The sequence below is a fragment of the Rattus norvegicus genome, chromosome 3 (assembly GCF_021556685.1).
Source record: "Rattus norvegicus strain SHRSP/BbbUtx chromosome 3, alternate assembly SHRSP_T2T, whole genome shotgun sequence".
Classification (NCBI taxonomy): domain Eukaryota; kingdom Metazoa; phylum Chordata; class Mammalia; order Rodentia; family Muridae; genus Rattus; species Rattus norvegicus.
In genome coordinates this window covers 42,525,969-42,539,453 of record NC_141536.1, presented here as the reverse complement: position 1 = coordinate 42,539,453, position 13,485 = coordinate 42,525,969, and the positions used below count along the sequence as shown (strand labels likewise).

Sequence of the window (13,485 nt, the reverse complement as noted above, 5' to 3'; positions counted from 1 at the left end):
TTTCTTCTACTAGTTTGAGTGTATCTGGTTTGATGTGGAGGTCCTTGATCCACTTGGACTTAGGTCCACTCACTTCTTTGAGTTTAGCACAAATTCAGGTCTCCTCGGTGATACCCAGATTCTCTACTTTCACATGAAAGCTACTGTCCCTCCAACCTCACAAAAGTCTGGCAGCTTATAAAGTCCTCAGATTATTGTTGATGCCTGGCCTGACTCTGCAGCAGCTGTTGCTTTTGAACAATACGATGCCCTTCCTCCCCCAAGAGAAGCTACAAATGCCTCTTTTACAGCACTTTCCACCTTTGTAGACTCAGAGAGCATAAAATAGAGTGAGAAATGAATGCAAGGCTCCTGTTTGGGGATTCGGTGCACAGCTTAAAAACTATTGAGTTTAGCCGTTTCCTGACATTGACTTTCATAGCAACAGTTTAATTTGGAGAAAATCTGCTACCTCAAATGACTAAAAGTATTTATGTGGAAAATTTTCCAAATGATTGGCTTTACTGTGTTGCTATTTTCTTTCCCCATGAATATGTGAGTGTTTGGCTTTCTCCCAAGAGTTCTTTTCTGCATCACTTCTCTTCAGGAAAAAGACAATTTTCTATCTGGAGTAGAAGTAGCTCCTGGAGTCTTCCTCTTTTAAGCAAAGCATTGTTTGAGTTTAAGCCCCAGCATCTGTAAGAAATTTAGTCATTGCGTTGCTGGTGCCCTTGAATTCTCTCAAAGGTTAAGCTCATCTGAACAACTTAGACTACATTCCCTGCAGAGTGACCAGCTTGTGCTTTCTGCAGCCCTGGCCCGTGCCTGGCTCCCACCTGTATCAGTCTTGGGGTTTTCTCCACAGCTCCTCCATCTTTCTTACTCCCGTAAGCCTTCAGCTACCTCGCCAAAGTCTGCTCTTGCCAACATCAACAATGACTCCCCACAATTCAATGCGGTAATAACTTTGGATTACAACCAATTTTTCTGTAGCATTTGACATTTTAGGTTATATTTTCCTTATCTTCCTGGGACCATTTATCCTCTTTGTTTCCTTAAATAGTTTTTTTTCTTTCTTTGTCCCCTTCTTAAGTGTCATGTCCTTGGAAATTAGTCCTAGACCCATTTCTCTTCAGACCCTACACTCATATCGTGGAAGGCAGCCATCTTCCCCGTGACTCTAGTTTCATCTGCTGATGGAGTTTTCTCCTTCCTTTAGCCCAGGTCCAAGAACCAGTGCTGTGCCAATCCAAAGCCTGTTTCCTGTTTCCCTTCTAAGTTCCCAGCCTCGGGGCTGGATGCTCTTGTTTGTTGTGAAGCTGTAATTTCTTCCTATCTCTGTCACTTTCCTACCCCCATAAAACAAGCTGACATTTTATATTTATTTTATTTCTTCTGTCTTAAATCCACATCTTCTAGACTTTCTGCCACTGTCTCTTTCTCCTACAGGTTGAGAAACAACCAGCTCTGGTCTAGATTGCTCTATCTCGCCTCCCTGCCACCTGTCCTGCATCCTCCCCTAGAGTTCTGATCAACCCAGTTCTCTGTTCAAAAGTCTCCTCTCTCCTGCTCACAGAGTCTCACAGTATGACTCTCTTATCCCCTCAGCCTGAGGCTACGTCACCCCTCATTTCACCACACTCATATGTCACCGTACTGGATTTCTTTTCTATCCCCCAATCCTACCACAGTCTCTCAACTCTAGACTTTCACATGATCCTTTCTTTTTCTTATTTCACAGCTGCTCCCCCGGCCCCGGCCCCGCCCCTTTGAGTCTTGGGTTCAGAACACTTCTAAGACATGCTCCCAAATCTGGCATATATATGTACCCCCGCCAATGGCTTTTGCCTCATTGTCTCATCAAAGCACCCACCCCCAAGGCCCATCTCACAGTTGTCCCATCTTGAAACTTCTGGTAGAGTTGCCCGCCGTGCCGTGACAGGAGGATATCACCCAGGCTAACTGGTCACTGCACATGCCTGATGCAATATTTGATTCCTGGCTGGCACCGAGTCAAGAAATACCTATTAAATGAAGAATGAGCCTCAAAACAAACTGTGAGCCAGACTTCTTCATGCTTCAGATGGAAATAAATGCCACATTCTCATTTGCAATTTCTTCCTCACCAGTCAAGCTCCCCTGGCAAGGGCCACTATTACTTCCCACAAAGCAGACAAAAAAATAAAAACTTTGTTGCAGACAAAGCAACCTATATGTCCCACAGGAAGAAAAACTTTCCAAGGTTCTGAGAATTAGCATATGGTAATTGGCAAGTCCCAGGGTATCTTTTAATTGAACCTTCCCAGAAGTTCAAGTAGCTCGTACTCAGTGCTGAAATTGAGTAGAACCTCACTAGGGAGGTTGTGTCATGTCACGCCTTAGTGAAGATGGAGGGAATGGGAACTACAGCTTCCCACATGGAGGCAGGCGAGATAGAGAGCATGCTGATCTGCGGCCCTTGAACCCACAGTTGGGCTGGCACTATGACCATGACCTTCAAAGAAGGCTAGGATTGCCCTTCTCGGATCCCATAGTAACCTTCCTCTTTCATGAGCTTTTCTTCCGTCCTCACCCTGTGCTTTTCCTTCACTGCCATTTCATGAGCAAGCAGAATTTCAAGAATATTCCTCCCCAAAGCACATCTGAGGAAACAAAATGTCCTCCAGGCCCAGCCTGCCACGGCTTCCCTGCACCGCTCTGCCTGGGTTCCATGCTGTCTGTGACTAGGACGAGACCAGAAAGGTGTCCATTATCAGGCCCCCACCCCACCCTTACTGTCTCCTTCTCTCTGCTCTCACCACTCCTGGCTTCTCCAAAATCCTCATCCTGTGGAGGCAGCTCAAATGCCCTTCCTCCGTGAGGCTCTTCTTATGTACCTCAACAATCCAACAAATGGCCACCTCACTTTCCTGAAACACCAGGGGACCACATTTGTACCTGCCTGCCAAGTCTGAGAACTTTGTTTGGTTCTCAGGCATGTCTTGCTTCTATGTTAAGTTATAAACTTCTATTCCCTGCATGACCACACTGTCTAGCACAGTAGGTGTTTGGGGACACTTGATGTAAGAGGAGAGATCTAGGGAAAAGGACAGCACAGAGGTTAACTGCAGGGGACAGGACAGTGGGGGCTAAGCTGTGGTGCTGAGAACAGTCATTTTGGGTTACATTTCTGCTCTGCTACTTAATGCGCACGAGACTTTGGACAAATCACACCGTTTGTCCGTGCCTCCATTTCCATACCTGTAAAAGACAAAATTATATATACAAAATTATACCCTCTACCTGTGATTGTTGTGAAGTGTCTAAAAAGAAAGGATCGTAAAGCACTTAGTACAAGACCTCGGCCTTCTGAGCGCTCAGCACATATCGGAATCTCCAGCATGGAGGGCCAGCAAAGACACCTCCATAGAAAAGACTGCTGTGGACACTGAGGGTGAAGGGCGTCAGCGACTAATGTGACAACACGAATTAAATCTAAGCTGCTGCCTGTAGAAAGCTAGCAGGGCCCCATCTTCCTGAGAACTCAGGCGAATCTCCTCCTCTTAAGCCAATATAATGGCCTTGACAAGAAGACAGCAGTACTTGATGCTCAAATAGGGGCAGCAGAGAGTGATAGTGTGTTTTATAAAACCAAGGATATGCTGTATGGACTGAGGTATGGGGTGGTGGGAGGGGGTGCCTGCCTCAGCAAGGCCATGCTGAGGCATCCCTCGGCCCCCAGCCATACAAAGGGTCTGCTATAGAATAGAGATTGTGGGTATGGGAAAGGGAGCTGAGAAGGGAGTAGAGGCAGAGAGAGAGAAGAGACAGAGAGGAGAGAGAAGAGACAGAAGAAAGAGAGGGAGAAGTAGAGGGAGAGAGAGAAGGAGGAGGGGGAGGGGGAGGAGGAGGAGAGGAGGAGGAGAAGGGGGAGGAAGAGAAACTGGCCAGGAACACGTGGAGGAGGGGGAGGGAGAAAGGGGTTAGGGAGAGAAGAGAGTCAGAGAGTCAGAGAGGCCAAACAGCCCCCACCCCACCCCACCCCCCTTTTTAGCCAGCCAGGCCTACCTGGCTGTTGCTAGGCAACTGTTGGGCAGAGCGTAGAAGGAATGCCTACAGAGAGGGATAGGTGAGCTCATAGCATTGAGCTATGTTTTAATGCACCCTATTTTAATGTCTGATGATCTGAAAGGAGATGGAAAACTAAAGCTGAAGGAGAAAAGTCATGTTTTTGCTGCCATCTACAGATGTCAGAGTGCAATTTGTAAAGTTTCTTAACATGCGCATAAGCCCATTTCACGGAGAGACACTGTATCCGAAGTATAGTTTAAGTTCTAGTAACCTAAATAATTTAAGCACAGTATTACAGCAATTTTATTTTACCCTGCGTTCTAAAAGTATGTGCATTTGGTCAGGGACTCAATCTCTATAGTTCCTCAAGCTGTGTTCAAACCTGTCATCTGAAGGCTGTGTCACAGCTCAGGATAGGGTGGTTATCGCTCAGGGCACCTTTACTGTAGCTACGGCAGCTAGCCAACAGGGTCATGGTGACAGAGAAGCCTGAACTCAGCTGGACTTTACTCCAGGCTTTTCTGCATCTCACTGGCTACTGGAATACAGCGGTAGATTGCCTCTCACTATTTGGGTTAAGAAATTAAACCAAGTAAAATCAAACTGTGGAGTGGTATCCCTTCTGAGAAGGCTCCAGTTGTGCTCTTATCTGTGTACTCTGTGTGTGTGTGTGTGTGTGTGTGTGTGTGTGTGTGTGTGTGTGAGAGAGAGAGAGAGAGAGAGAGAGAGAGAGAGAGAGAGAGAGAGTGTTATTATGGCCCACCTACCTGTCCTGTGTCTCTTTTCAAAGGGTGAAATATAGACAAGAATTGCTGGAGAAGCGTTTAATGGATAGAAAAAAATTGGCCCTTCAAGAAGTCCAGGAGGAAGAAGAGAGAGAGAGGCGACTGGAAGCCCTACGAAAACAGGTGTTTTCAATTTGGAAAGTTTCATTTGTTTTTTAATGTTTCTAAGCGTGCTAATGACATTATTACTGGGACTTAGATCATGATATCTGCTATACAAAATGTAACGTTTCCAAACTAGGACATGATTTTTCATTCCCAGGAGCCAGTGAGGTTTATGTTGAACCAGGTCCAGTTTCTTGATATATTTAAAGAAGTTTATCAGGCGCATTTAAAGAGCTCTCTCCCAAGATCTAAGTGTGTCCATATCCTCTCTAGTTCATTATCCAAACAGTATCTGTTTGCATCAGTGAAACTCTGTTTCCAGTCAAAGGACTTCCCTGTCCTCAAAAATGTGGTAGAGCAAGATAATCCACTCTCAAGTGGGAATCTTTGCTTGGAAAAATCCCACAGCCAACAAGCCAGTTTAAGCACTACTTTACAAATACCTTCTTTGTACAGCCTTAAAAGCTTACCATGGCCTTGCCTAAGAAACGCAGGCAAGGTAGATAAAAGTAGACAGTCCATGGCAAATGCAGGGACTGAAGAAATCGAGACATGTGAGATATTCTCTCTGGTAATTTTTCTGAACTTTGACCCCCAACAATTTGTTCAAATGGTAACTGCCCAGCCTAGCCAATGGGAAGTGACTGTGTAGTTCCTTTCTGAGTGAGTAGAAGTTGTACCAGCCTTGGCCTTGATTGTCCTTTAACACTGGAACAGCTGGTTAAGTATTCAATGCCAGAGAAAACTTGAATTGTTTACTTAACCTGCCTTGGCTCTGTTTTCTCATCTGGAAAATGGGAATACTAAAGCCAGTACCTGCCCCATAGGTTTGCATTAACTAGAGTTCAAATTTGTGAGTGCAAAGGCCTATTCCAATGCTTCTGGGTGAAACTCCGTTTGCTTCCTCAGTGTCTCTCTGAACTAAGTATTCTTAACACTCCTATGTTGTAAAAGCAGAAACCAAGAGGTCAGGTGCTTTTTCCGGAGTCACGTAGCTAGTAAGCGTCAAATAGGACTCCTATTAAGACAGCTTTCACATCCTCCTCCTCTTTGATACAATAGACTGCAGAGATGAATTCAAAGCATAAGACTATAAATTCTGTTTATTCTATATCTGAAAATCAAATTATTCAATTATTAGCAAAGAATTACACACTATGACTTTCTGGAGACAGACTTAACGTCACAATCACTGAATATACTCATGTTGCAAATGTAACTACAGAATGGGTACTATAGAATCCATGTGACTAGAACTCCTTCTACCCAGTAGTCCTTAAGAAAAGTCTTCAGTTCTCACCATAAAGAATCAGTGTTTAGAACTATAATATATGACATTTGTGCCAGGAAACCTATAATAATTAAATTACATTTGACCCCAGTCATTTTATTACAGTTTGAAATGGCATTAAAATGCCATTTACGTCATGCAAATTCTTGACTTGCAGAATTAATAGGCAGGTGTGGGTAATGTTGCATATTATTGACAAAATTAGTGACTTCCTTTCATTAAGATCTGGGTCAGAATAGTTATTACTATGTAGGACAAGGACTTCATGGTAAAATGGCTCTCCGGCTTTATAGTCAAAAGGTGATGCATTTTCTGTGACAGTCCCGAGAAATCCACTCTCCTAGTACAATGGAAGTGCACCCAGCTTGCCCAGCAATGACCGCGCAATCGACTTTACCAGAAAACCTCATGTGCTGATACTCATAACCACAGGTGGATGGCTGCTGAAATATGAATCTTTGTTGCTATCTGCCATTTTCAAGGGGGTTTCCAATGTCCGATTGCCTTTGACTTTTATCACACAGATGAATATATATAATCTGAAATCAATCATAATTATGACTAATCGTTAACGGGTGGTTATAATTGTTAATGTTTTGTTTGACATGTGTTGTAACTCCTTTGTTAGTATCTGGGACTGGCCTGGGTTTAATATTCCTTTGCTCTTTCCGCTACTGTTTTAGACGTAATAAAAATTTTGTAATGGTCACTAGGCAAACCCATAATCTTACCCAGAAGCCTTTGACTTGTATCCCCACTTGAGCGTCCCTGCTTTCTCTTCCCTCAGGTTGCTGTCGCTGTCCGGTCTGATCCAGTTAGAATGATGTCAGAGACACTGGCCTGGAAAGCTCGGATAGGCGCTGTGAGTGAGGAGGAATTCACTCTTCAAAAGCCGCTCTTCACCCTGACCACATACAATGAGCAGCAGGTACTTACGGGAACTGGCGGTCCTGGTGTAGAGTCCACGCAGAGAGCTGGAGGAACCGTTCAAGCGTGCGCTCTGAGTTACTAATGATTTTTAATATTTACCTGGAAAGAGCCTGGACTAGATTAGCATATTTTCTATTTGTAAATAATAAACCATAATTGCTGGATGAATCTAAGTGTTATAAAAGTGTGACATAAAACAAAACAGTTCAAAAACATATCTGTCACTGAAAGAGGTTTTGTAACATTTTATGCAAAAGTCATTGATTAAAAAAATGGTCACTGGTATTTCTTTCAGGTTCAAAGATTTCTCTGTTGTATTATGAGTTTATATTCTAAATTCATGGCATAGATACTATCAAATAGGCATCTAATGAGATCGACAGGCAGTACTGAAGACAGCTACCCCAAGTTTTGTTCTTCGAGCTAAGGATAAAGCATTTTCTGTGGCAGCACCATCGAGGGATCTTGGAGCTGTTTGCAGGAGTTTAGAATGTGTCTTGGTTGTGGCTGGAACTGAGAAGAGAGATTTAAAAGAACTTTTAGCGGAGAAGGGTAGAAAAGAAGACATAGGAATGAATGAATATCACCCAAATTAAGTAAGTAAGCATTCATGAGTTTTACAGAACTAGGGAGAGCACGCCAATATCTCAAGAAACCTGTTGCCAAACGAGTTCAAAGTACCTCCCCTGTGTGCTGCATACTTGATGGTGAATAGTAAGGTGAAAATTTCATTCATTAGTAATCAAATATTTATGAAATAGACACTGTTATTCTGGTTCTGTGCAAGAGTGTAGCTCTTGGCTCCACCTAAATGGGCCAGACTGATCCTTCCCGAGAGAAGTGACTCTCTAGGTTAAGAAGGGAAGTATTACATTCAGAGGTAAAGCACAGTGTGAAGCCAGTTCTGTGCCCAGTGTGAGGAGAGAAGGGAGAACTCTGTCGGGGGGAGGTTAGAGAGATGGCACTTCTGAGCAGGAGCAGAGTTTCCGATCTGGGGCAGTTGTTACTAAACTCATTCACGGCGATTTACAGTTTAAAGGGAAAAGAGGCTAATGTGCACAGGGAGAAGAATTACTTTTAGGGACGTGTAGGTATATATCTCTCTAGAACCAGCTATGATAGTACAAAGGCAACTGGCCCCTACACAGGCGAAACTAAGGGAAAGGAAGAGTCCTAAGGCTCTGGGCCAAGCTATCAGGGGTTTCCCAGACAGAAAAGACTGAGAGAAGGCCTTTCGCTGAATGTCTTTACTGTGAGACAGAGGCACCGGCACAGGATAAGTGCTGAAATGAGAATGGAAACTTGGGCTAGGGCCCAGCTGTGGTACACAGGAAGCCTTTTTATTCAGACATCTGACCTTTGTCCCGTGACCAGACATGCTATTTAAAAGCAGGTAAGTTAAATAGTGACATTTGTATTTTATCCTCGGATCTTGAATGGGAAATAGTTGGACATTGGGAGGAGAGGAGTGGAAGTGGTGGTGAAAGAGTCATGCGCAGCTCTGACTGGAGCGATGGGGGATGGGAGCGGTAAAGGAATCGAATCGAGGAGGACTCCAAGCTCGACAAGCACCGCAGTTGCGCATTGTGGATTCAAATCCACACTCGAGATTTACCGGCTGCGTGCACTCGCCTAAGCTATTAACATCTTTATGTTTGTTTCTTTCATCTTTAAAATAATTACTTGCAAAGTTCTTCTGGGGATTGGAAATAATAAATATCAACTGCCTAGGATATTGCCTGATACTCGGCAGTGATTCAACAAATTATTGCCACATAAGAACTGAGCAGAAGGAAAAACAAGTCTGGGGGGAGGAGATTTGTTTTGTCCGTGTCACGTTTAGGGTGAGGGGGTCTAAAGCATCCTTTCAAAAACCTGATTACCAGCCTCTGGGGAGGAGAAACCTCTCTCTTCATTTACTTTTTACTAAAAAATTGGATAATGAAAAAAAATTGAAGGCGCCACAGCCCTTGGTGCTGGAGAAGGAGGTGAATCTTAAAGAGAATTCGGGAGTAAACAGCAGCAGATCATAGAGGGAGTGGGAGTCCTTGAAAGTGGCTCAGAATACATGGGGACAGAGGAGAAGCCAGGGACCAAGGCTCAGATGTTTTTTTCTCAGACCTTTGGGTTATTCTGGCCTTGTGCTTCTCACTACCCCAGCCCTGCTTCTGACTGGTTGTCATTGAGTCTTCCCTTTAGACTATGTCTGACAGTTAGGTCGTCTCTACTCCCAGACAGGTTTAAGTATTTATTACTTCATGTCTAGACAGTCAGAGTAGCCTCCTGACCTTTCCCTCCCTCCATCTCTTTTTCTTCCCCCAGCACCTTAATTTATTCCGACCTGATGATCAGATTCATCCTATGTGGCCATACTTTGATGCTAAAAGCAGAAACAAACACTGTGGGGCTAGTTAGCACAGCCTTCAAGGCTACGAGATCCAAATTTCAGTCTGAGTGTCCTTTTCCCCCCAAGCTCCTCAGTGGCATAGTATTCTACCCAAACTCACCTCATCCTAAAATTGACCTGCTTTACCTCAACGTTTGTATGTGAGGCCTCCCTGTTCGATTAGGTCTCTCTTCCTCCCTCTCTGACTACTGGAAAGATTAAGTCAGACTTCAAGGCTGCCCTGGTTGTTTCTTACCTGAGAGCGTCCTCCTGCCAGCAGCACCACACACACCCCCATGTTTCACTACATGAGGCAGCGTCACACATTAGTTACCTGGGAACCTCCCATTGCTCCCATTCAGTCAGGAACTCATGGAGGAAGCGATTTTTAGAAACTCACGACCGTGTCTCTTAGGGAGTTGGGTTACATTAGACTGGGGTAAAATGTCCAGACGTGGTCATCTCTTATCATGGCAAAGAATGTGTTGACGTTTAAGATTCATAGGAAGAGGACTACGGGCCAATTAAGCGTAATTGAGAAGAGAAGCCAGAGTATCTGTTTGTCTACTCCTACTTAGCATGATGGTCGGGGCATTTTCCAGTTCTGTTTGAAATAGAAATCCAGCCCCAGACTCCCTTTTTCTAGGAGTGACCACATGTTTGTGAGTAATTTGCACATTACTAAATGACGGTGAAGTTAAGGCGGCTGTCGGAAGATGCTCAGGGGGCTGGGGAGATGATTGAGCAGTTAAGAGCACTCAGGGCTCTTGCAAGGGGCCTGGATTTGTCTCCCGGGCACCACCTAGCAACCCACAACTTCCCACAACTCTAGTTCTAGGCGTTATTACCAAATTAACCAAGACCACTGGATTTCTGTTACCCGGGCCATCACCTGGTAAGACATAATTTGGAAAAATACATAAATATTATTTGCAAGAATTATCAATTCTGGGCTGGAGAGATGGCTCAGGGGTTAAGAGCACTGACTGCTCTTCCAGAGGTCCTGAGTTCAAATCCCAGCAACCACATGGTGGCCCACAGGCATCTGTAATGAGATCTGATGCCCTCTTCTGGTGTGTCTGAAGACAGCAACAGTGAACTTATATATAATAAATAAATAAATCTTTAAAAAAATTACCAATCCACAGCTACATTTCTTCTGATTGTTATTTTACAATTTGATTTTTAATTATGCAGGATTCATTAAGTAACTTCCCACACCTTCCCCTAGCCTCTGTCAGCACTACACCCCCACATGGTACATATATGTGCAGGCAGACACACACTCATACACTTAAAACTAGGGCTCTCTTAACTAACATCTCCTGAAAAATATATTCCAAAGATTGATTTGTCTATTAAAGCAGATTTACATTAATAATCCTTTATCTATGTGATTCCAGCCAGCAATAAATAACCACTAATAGTACTGAAAGCAAGGTTCCTTTATTATTTTTTAAAATAATATATTGTATCTGATTGTAGTATATAATATTGAACTCACTTTATGTTGAAAACAAGTAATGCAGTGGAAAGTGATAGTGTAAACCACAGTTTGGACATTTCTAGTGGAAACTCTGCAGTCACAGAACTCACAAGCTTTACTGTCATCTGACAGCCACCTTTAAAGATGTGCAACTTGGAAAAACGAGCGTGAGTGGTAGGATGTGCTCCAGCTAAATGAGTCAGTGTTTGCTTAAATCCCATTTTTTTTTTTGTCTACAGATCATTTCTGATCCTCGACTTCGATTTGAGTTAGCACTCCGAGAAGCTGGACTCCATAAAACGCAGTACGCCAAAGAGATGCTACCGAAAATTGGTCCTCAGAAGCCTCCAAGGAAGGATACAGAATCAACGGTGTTCAAGATCTAGAGGGTACCTGCGAACAAACACTGTGTGGCTATGGAAAATGACGATTACTGCTGCTAAATGCCTAAAAACCACTGCACATAGAAATTATAGCATTTATTAAACAACTTTCCCTTTTTTATCTTCAAAGTTTTGGTCATTATTTGATTTTTCTTTCAATAATATGTATTATTACCAAATTTACCAAAATTATGAGACTTCTGTATATATGTTGGCATTTGGTAGGTTGTTATTTTGAAGCATTTTTTTCTATAAAGAAGAGCTAAAATAACCATTTGCAAGATTTGTCTATTCCACTGGTACATGCGTCGTTTCGGCTTGTTATCTCAGTATTTGACTTTTAATTATGGAAGCTTCATTGTCGTTAATACTGCTATTGTTTCTTGGTTATTCTACGAGGAGAGTCAACCTTTCTCTGAATTTAGCAATCAGTTTGGTGCATCATGTTTATTGCAAACCAATTATCTAAACAGTCTCGGTTTGCAAATTTGGCTTAAAAAGAAACTAGACTTAGTGTCTCCATCACGGGAATACCTGATTTATACTGGAAAGACACGGCAGTGTGGTCGTTTAGAAGAAAAAAACTGAAATTTTATGATACTTGAAGTGTTATTAAAAGTTCCTAATTATCTAAAAAAAAATACTTAGATGAATTTCTTGGAGAGGAGGATCTCACATAAAGCTTGCCAATAAATCTTTGGCTACTTCTAAAAGGAAGCAAGAAAAATTTTCAGCAAGAAAATGTGTTCTTAAAACTTCTAGTTACTAATAGTAGTAGGATGACTGGTTGCTTTTTTTCCTTTATTTTTCTTTGCTGCCATTCCATGGGAAGCAGGAGCATCAGAGGTTCAAGGTCCCCCTTGGCTATGTAGTCAGTTTGCAGCCAGCCTGCAACACAGGAGACCCTGTTGAAAGAAAGAGAGAGGGAGAGAGGAAGATAGGAGAGAGAGGGTGAGGATCAATAAGGGGAGATGAAAGAGAAAAAAGGACACCGCAGAAAACAGGCTGATTGGGGCTCTTCATGACTCCTCTCGGCATTGCAAGTGTTAGGGAAATCAGCCCAGCCTGTCAGGGCACATTGCTTTCTACGTAAGAGTTCTACAGAGGGAAAGATCTTATCCACACCCTGGGATTCCTTTCAATGATTCTCTACTTCAGCTCTTTACAGCACTATAGTATCTCATCGAAGAGTGGAGAAGTGACTTCTTAGGAAGAGGTGACTGGGCATGGATTTGTCTTGGGGGTCTGTCTAGGGGTCAATGTGTTATTTTATGGGGTCCTGACTATAATTCCTGAGTACACACTGAGTGCTTAGCATTAATATGTGCTGTCCATGTGATATTTGGTCATCCTCACAGCCTTATAACAAGATTCTTGTCAATTTAGAGATCTAGAAACAAGTTCAGAAGGATGAAATAATATACACTTGTCAGTTGCCTTCAAATAGAGACCTTAAATGAGTGTGGTAAGTCCCACCATTTTTTTTTTTTTGGTTCTTTTTTTCGGAGCTGGGGACCGAACCCAGGGCCTTGCGCTTCCTAGGCAAGCGCTCTACCACTGAGCTAAATCCCCAACCCCCGAGTCCCACCATTTTTAAGTGAAAGAAAATAATCTGAAATCTGAAATGATAAAAATGCTTATTCGTATCCTCAGTGAATGGCCAGTGCCCACTCACCAGGTGGTCAGCATCGCCAACGAATGTAGTAGCCACAGAAAAGTAGGAAGACTGGACATGGTGGTACAGGTCTGTAATCCCACATATATAGGTGGAGGCCAACCTGGGCTCCATGATGCCTCCAAATGTATCCAAGGTCACCAAAGCCAAAGGAGCACAAAACTGCTGGAGGGTAGAACCCTCTGACTTAGGAGCACTTGGGAGGTGGAAGCAAGAAGATCAGAGGTTCAAGGCCAGCTTCAGCTTATAACCAGTCTGAGGCCAGGTGGGGCATATCAGCCATTGTCTCTAAGAAAGAAAACAGGAAGCATGTGTTAGTGTGGATCAGAAAACTTTCTCCTGGCTGCTGAGGTGACTTTCTTACAACCTTTGATCCAGCAACTCTCCATCTAGATGCGTGCTACAGAGAGGCTCT

At 43.3% G+C, this 13,485-nt stretch overlaps 2 protein-coding genes and 1 long non-coding RNA gene across 15 annotated transcripts in view; 1 reads left to right on the top strand and 2 right to left on the bottom strand.

The window, feature by feature from the left end:
- The window catches only part of LOC147995474 (uncharacterized), a 29,751-nt gene extending 22,598 nt beyond the window's left edge, over positions 1 to 7,153 (bottom strand). For both annotated transcript variants that reach the window (XR_015684341.1, XR_015684340.1), the window contains exon 1: positions 6,942 to 7,153. This is a non-coding gene — a long non-coding RNA (uncharacterized LOC147995474). The remainder of the gene's footprint in view (positions 1 to 6,941) is intronic.
- The window catches only part of Ccdc148 (coiled-coil domain containing 148), a 279,259-nt gene extending 267,583 nt beyond the window's left edge, over positions 1 to 11,676 (top strand). For 7 of the 9 annotated variants that reach the window (XR_015682840.1, XR_015682842.1, XR_015682841.1 and 4 more), the window contains 3 exons: positions 4,820 to 4,937; positions 6,998 to 7,138; positions 11,252 to 11,666. Coding sequence is in view for 6 of the 9 variants with exons in the window: in XM_087651645.1 (XP_087507771.1) it covers positions 4,820 to 4,937; positions 6,998 to 7,138; positions 11,252 to 11,398 (406 nt within the window). In the remaining 3 variants the exon portion in view is untranslated. 9 annotated transcript variants of the gene reach the window in all.
- Positions 10,953 to 13,485, bottom strand: part of Upp2 (uridine phosphorylase 2) — an 84,709-nt gene continuing 82,176 nt past the window's right edge. For 2 of the 4 annotated variants that reach the window (XR_015682614.1, XR_015682612.1), the window contains 2 exons: positions 13,071 to 13,358; positions 10,955 to 12,300 (listed from right to left, as the gene is read on the bottom strand). Coding sequence is in view for 1 of the 4 variants with exons in the window: in XM_087650647.1 (XP_087506773.1) it covers positions 13,315 to 13,358 (44 nt within the window). In the remaining 3 variants the exon portion in view is untranslated. Of the gene's footprint in view, positions 12,301 to 12,898; positions 13,359 to 13,485 lie in introns of those variants that run through there. The other 2 variants (XR_015682613.1, XM_087650647.1) reach the window with 2 other exon arrangements.